Here is a 6,778-nt window from a genome sequence, read left to right as displayed (position 1 = left end):
CCTACATAAAACAAAACAGAGGGAGAAAAATTCAATGGGAAATGCCTTACTCCAACAATGGATAATTTGACAGTATTATCTAAATCGACCGTGTTGGGAATAGTTTAGCTGAATCAACCTGGAACTTCGTATCGACACTGCTTAAGCTACCCCAGCCTTTCATATAAAGCTAGCTCAGGTGCTCCACGCTACTCTGAAGTCTACTGAGTCCTAACTACAAAAAAGATGGAGAAGAGAAGATCTGCTTTAGCAAATAAAGACATTTGAAGTTAGAAATAGATCAAAAAGGGAAACATAAAAAGCTGGCTTGGAGATGAGAAAGGAAACCACAACACTTGATGTACACTTACAGACAAGTGCATTTATGTATGTATACACACACAAGTATATACATTCCCACACACAGCAAACTTGCTGTATATACTTTCAGTCAAACACTCGCTACTATTCTGCCAGCCAGGTGTCAGGCCAGAGTCAACACTCAATGCACAATCCCTGTACTCTACTGTTCAGTATTCCCGAAGTTTTACTTGCCTTACCACCATGAGTAGCTGCTGTAGTCACTTTTTCCCAAGCGTATCAGCCCTGCATCATTAATTCTGAGGAAACTCCTTGCTGAGGGACAGCGGGTCTGTTCTGCACCCTGTTAGCAATTCCTATCGGATGAGCTCCGTGTGTACACTACAGGCCAGTGAAATTTCTTGCAAATAGTAACACATTTTTCTTTGAGAGATTTCCTCCCTGGTTGGTCCTAGGTGCTTCGACTTTAATGAAAAATGCTTGTACTCTTTTCTTGATATATGTACATATAAATCTACTTATTTTCTACTGAATTTTCGCTCATGCTTGCAACAGAAAGTAAACACAGGAATGAAATGGAATGAAATCCAGATAGAAACCAAACTAGATTCTGTTTCTCACTAAACGACATCCATAAAGTTTTTTTTTTCTGTTTCATTTAGTTAAAAACTTCAGTTTAGTTTAAAGACAACTGTATACTTTGTCTGAACATCCCTGCTGAAGTACTGTTGACAAAATAAGGAGACCAAATGCAAGCAAATATAATAGAAAAAATGAAAATTAAATTCCAGTACCAAAAGAGACAAAACCCGGATGCCTATGCACTTAATGCTCTTTGCAGTAACATATAAATAATTCCAGCCTTATGTAATCTTGATGTACATAGTTACTCTACTCGGCCCCAAAGGCTCACAAAGCCACTTCCTGCTGTAGCTGTAGTCTCACTCTTGTTTCTCTTGCTTGCTGGTGGGTAGTACACTTAGGCATCTTCCTAAAAATGGAAAGGAATATGCTCCTAACCCTTAAGAAAGGAAAAAACAATAACTACCTGCTGGAAGCACGGAAAGTGGTCCTTTTAAGCCAGCGAGCTTATAAACATGTTCAAAGTTAGTTTAAACAGGTTATAATACCATCATGCACCACACATCATGGATCTGGAGAGGACTTTTAGGCACTACTGCAAAAGAAATGTCAAAACTTGTGCGCATGCTCCCAAGGGCACAGCTTGTCCATCAGAACATTTACTCTCGATATTGAAATAGCTGATACGCAGAACAGGCTTCAATCTTAAAGAGACCAGGCAGAGCTTCCAGAGTATGTAACAGCATCAGCAACAAAATAATCTTTTTACTTTTTAACTGAGAATGTTTGATGGGAAAATTATCAGAGTGCAGTAACCATGGAGTCTTAAGATCCCAGCACTTAGATACTTCGATAACTTTTGGTCTACAACTGCCTAAGGTACATGAGTCATGCTACCAAAAATTGCTGTCTTATTAGCATATAAAAAATGACTGTGTTTAGAGTATGATACCTCTGTGTAATACTACCAAAAATGTTTTATGTTAGGTACTCATTGCCCTTTCACAAGCAAACCTGAGCACCTTACAGCTCTGTTGATGAGGTAGGGACACACCTTTGCCTAGTCTCAGATACTTCAGTTTTTACCTTGATGGCCCTGAGGCAACTGATAGAGGAAACACAATTCTCCTTGAGGCTGGGCAGTCACAATCCCTACAGTTATGGGGCAAAAATACTTGCCTCTGAGTGAGTGCTTTCTGTCCCATGCTTCCAGCAGGGAGGAGATTCAGAAAAGCAGAGAGTGAGAACATAGGAGAGAGAAACAGAAAGAGTGAGAACTTACACACACATAAGCAAACAACAAATATCCTTCATCACTCAACTATGGAGTCATGCGTTCTCCTGCTAGTTCTCTCAATACAGATCCATGAAGCTGACATTTTCAGTTAGTCCATGGCACAACCTGTAAGAGGGTGGCAAGGTCCTCTCATTCCTTTCTAAGGTGGCATTTGGAAATAAAGGTTTGAATTCTCTGAGTTAACATGGGTTTTCCAAATTCTTGCACAGGTGCTCTAAGCTCTCAACTAATGTACACCAGGTAACTATCATCAATACTAACAGCATTTTTAGATGAAGTTATGGCAGCAGGGCTGTGTGGAGAACTCAATACTAGGCACATGTGCAGGCTCTGCACTTACTGATGTAATCGTGCTCCCAAACACGTGGGAAGACGATTTGAGTTCCTACAAGACCACATGCTTTGGCCATGGTTCCAAATACAGTAAATGTTACCTCAGCCAGTATAGCAATGTATCTGTGCATACATATATAACAGTATGTCATGTGCTTAATGAGTATCGCTAATGAATACTTAAGTAACTGCTTTCAATCACTTAAGTGTTTACTGGGGGAACCAGTAACTAGCTTAAGGACCTAAATTATACCAAAATTCCAGTTTAGGCACCAAAATGTTTTTCTTGATCTCCCCTGAAGAGCAACAAAATTCAAATTATATTTTGGGCATTTATGCGTCCAACTCCTATTTCATTCAGCATGTGCTAGGTATCTGCAACTTTGCATGAAACTCACCCTATAAAGATCACACAAAAGACAGCAAATTGAAGGACTGAGCACTTCTCTCCTGAGTTCCAAACTGACACACAAGGAACTAAATTCAACCTCTTTTAACATCTCCCTGCAAGAAGGCCATAGCCTCATCTTTGCCGATCACACTGGAAGAGTCTTTACCATATCCTGATTTACAGCTATGTTCCTCAGTACAATATGTACCCTAAAAATGTGCAACACTTTTCACTTTTAAATACAGTCCAACATAGAAAGACTCCCTCTTTCTCTCTCATCTCTTACCTCCCCTGCTTCCAAAGCCTGATTCAGAAGTGGGGTAAGGGGGAAAAAAACCCACATAACCACCACCATCCATCTATCTTAGGTTCATAGAGGCCTACTTAAAGCAAATGTAATTTCTCACATACATAAAATTCTGACTGGACAGAGTCCTGGGCAATCTGCTCTAGCTGACCCCGCTTGAGCAGAAGCACTGGACGAGTCAGACAACCGGATCTCAAGAGTCCCTTCCAACCTAAACAATTCTGTGATTCTGTGAAAGTTCAACATTGCCATGTAAAACATAGGAATGTGATAAGTTTCCTAAACCTATTATTTAATTTAAAGCATCCATTTAGCAGGTCTCAGAAACCTGAGCTATATGAACATTAGTATGCACTCAGAAAGTGTTCCAGGCTTGTCAAAAAGAAAGTTTTAATGCATGCATTTCCTTATGATCATTTTATTTATACTTTCAATACTTTGGAAATACCCATCCTCCTCAGCTTCTGCAGAAGTTCTTTGTTTTGAAGTCAAGAAATTTAAACATTAAACTTTGATGCAGTATTGCTCTTCATGGAAGTACTTCTCTGAAGATATTGTCTAGGTCCCCATCTTCCAAAATCTGTTCGTAACAACACTGTTTCCATTGGGAAAAAAACAAGTGGTTTGCTATATTGAATACAAATAAATTTTTCAAAATACTTACCTATCTTCCTGACAAATCTTGAGTACCTTAAACTATTTACACATGAAAACAAACAACCCAAATAACACCCACTATCCGCTGTGAAATGGCCCAGATGGTTGCAAGAAACCTAGAACTTTAGCAGATGCAAAGAAGCTTGACCATCTTAATGAAACATTACCGTTTGAAGCAACATTTTCCGTGATTCTAATGAAGGAATGAGAAGGTACTAGAAGAACAAGCAGTTGCAATTTTTCACCTGTTCTGAATTAGGTGACTTAGATATCTTGACACCAGCTCAGGCCACACCATGTCATCCCATCCAAATAGCTGCATCATTGCTAGAACAGGCTGTGGTTGGAGATCTGACAGGGCTTTGCTGGGTATATCCAAAGCTAAGAGAGTAAAACCTGGTTTTAAAGAGAAAAACATAGCACCATGTTAACGGTTTCTCAGTACATCCCTGTTCCACTAAAAAGCACTGAAAATTAATAATGACTAATAATGTGCAGTCTGGGAGTACCAGAAATCTCAATTAAAACTAGGCAGCTCATCTAACAGATAGTGTTTGTACACATGTTAAAATGTAGCTTTGGTCCCAAGGAGTCTGTAAGTCAACATGACACACTGAATGCAAAGGAGGGAAAATGGATCCAAACATATGCAATTTTAAATATATCCAGAAACCACAGATAATAAATCCTGAAGGCATAGCTTTATCAGCTGTGCAATAAAAAAAAACACATCTTGAAAACTTGATTTTTTTATCTTCTTGGCCTCCCTTTTTTGCCTCCGTCCACCACTTCTTCCCTTGTACACGTAAGTATTGTTGTGCTTTACAGGGTTGAGTTTTAGTTATTTTCTTTGTTGTTTTTACACACTTCTTGCAGTGAGGAACTGTATCTGGAAAGAATTCACTCAATAAAAGTTGGTACTTTTCTATTTTTAGAATTAACTTTAATGTATCACAAATTACTGTGTAAATAAAGCACTATGGACAAGCTTATTCTTGAAAAAAGGATTGTTATATAACAGTTGCAGATCTAGAAACTGGGACAGTACTTTGCGCAGTTTTTGTTAATGAAATATAACATTTTGCTGCTCCTTTTAGGTCTACTGTGGAATCTATATCTAACACTACCAGCATAAAAACAGACCGCATTCTTTATGCTGCAAATGACAAATGTAGTTGAACTCAGGACGAAAATGTAATCTGAAATGCTGAGCAGTTACGAGGTTATAGGAAATGAGAAGCATCAAATGAGTCAGGAAAACTGACTTTGGAAGGCAATGAAATAAAGGGGCTCACTAGTTCTCAAATTCTCCAATTGAAGTTAAATATAAATGCAGTATTAATTTATTAAAATAATGATTTCTAAAACTGCACACACTGAGAAGCTGACTTTGAATTAGACAGAAAAGGCTGCTTCTCAGAAACAGCAATGAAACTAGTTTAATTAATGGTGTAGGTACAGACTACCTTAAGCTATGAAGGACTTCACATTTCCTTATATGCCTCAGAATAGAAAAGGAGGTCATACAGAGTCCCCATTCTGCCTTGGGTGAGGAAGCAATTTGTGCCAGCCTTCTTCCAGATTATCCAGTTATTATTAATAATAACAATTATTATATTGTTTCTGCAGCATCAGCCATAACATGGGTGTGGAGAAATGGGAGACTGGAGGGATAACGTGAGTCCCAGGCTACTTGCCTGGCAGGGGAGCTGTGACAGCGGCTCTCTCTGGGCTGCAGCCCCAAGGCAAGAAGCTCACACAGCGTGGGAAGGGTTTGCCCTCCTCTGTAGTACTGCCTAACACATCTCTATAAAGCAGGTCACAACTGCCCTCCCCTGCTTCTAAGTGGAGTTTATAATAGGTTGTTCTTGATATTTCACTGCGTTAATATAAAATAAAAAGATATGACACTGTAGGAAACGAATGAAAGTTTTGACATTAACAACCTCTTCCTTTGATTTGTATTGCTGTTTCCCATACGTGCTTCAGCAGTGTGAGACCGCTACCGTTGCACGCTGCCTCCTTCATTAGTGTTACCTACTAACTACTGCAGAGCTGCTTCAGATGAAGGGTCTTTTAACTTTCCTATTACTAACTCAGTACTTCTGAGCTTGTAACTTTATCTAATTCATATCATGATGGGAAAAAATATTTTATATCTCACTTCTCTAAATTTTAGTTAAAGGGATACAAGATTTCATTGTAACTACGGAATACAATGCTAGCTACTGATGTGAAAGATCAAACTGGGATTTCTTTTTATTCACTGCCATGCCAACTCGTTGCACATAGAGTTCACATACAGATGGAAGGTTGTACTTTCAGTGTAAAGCAAGATAAGTAATTAAAATGAATAATGAAATAGTTTTATGATCATGACCACAAAAATTCAGCAAAAAACAATAGCCATGTAATCAACCTTTTAAAAATTGTCTTCAAATGTAAGATAATATTAAAAAAAGTAGTTTGAATAGCAACCATAGTGAAAAGAGTAGTTCAGAACAAAATTATAATAAATTTCTACAAAAATGTGTATATTCTAGATATAGTGAAAGAAGTTATTCTCATTTATATTGTAAAACATTTGCAATGTTGATTATAATCTGTGACTAGAAGAGGAAAGGAAGCCAGGCTTGTATAGCTTCAAACCCCTTTGGAGTTCTCAATCTGTTTGTATTCTATCAAGTAATTCAACACAGTATTTCTTCTCATAAAAATATTTAGCAAAGAATCTACTTTTTGCATTTATGCATATTTGAATTACTACATGGAAGTAGAAATATCCCAAAATGCAAAATCCTTGAAAGTTTGTAACCCAGAAAACAGCACCAAATCCAGTCGTTGCAGGGAAGGTCAACGCTAACCTGCTGCTGTATCAGCAAGCTGTGGGGAAGGTGGCATCTGTGACATT

The 6,778-nt window shown here is 38.2% G+C and overlaps 1 protein-coding gene across 1 annotated transcript in view; it reads right to left on the bottom strand.

The window, feature by feature from the left end:
- The window catches only part of MMS22L (MMS22-like, DNA repair protein), a gene marked incomplete at its 5' end in the record, with an annotated part of 94,736 nt that overhangs the window by 20,281 nt on the left and 67,677 nt on the right, over positions 1-6,778 (bottom strand). The window contains 2 exon segments of the mRNA XM_010288514.1: positions 4,113-4,263; positions 6,732-6,778. The exon segment at positions 6,732-6,778 is cut by the window's right edge and continues 29 nt beyond it. Coding sequence (XP_010286816.1) covers positions 4,113-4,263; positions 6,732-6,778 — 198 coding nt within the window.

This window comes from Phaethon lepturus, unplaced genomic scaffold (assembly GCF_000687285.1).
Source record: "Phaethon lepturus isolate BGI_N335 unplaced genomic scaffold, ASM68728v1 scaffold3696, whole genome shotgun sequence".
NCBI classification, from domain to species: domain Eukaryota; kingdom Metazoa; phylum Chordata; class Aves; order Phaethontiformes; family Phaethontidae; genus Phaethon; species Phaethon lepturus.
The sequence above is the reverse complement of the archived record's forward strand: the minus strand, read 5'-3'. Positions and strand labels throughout refer to the sequence as shown.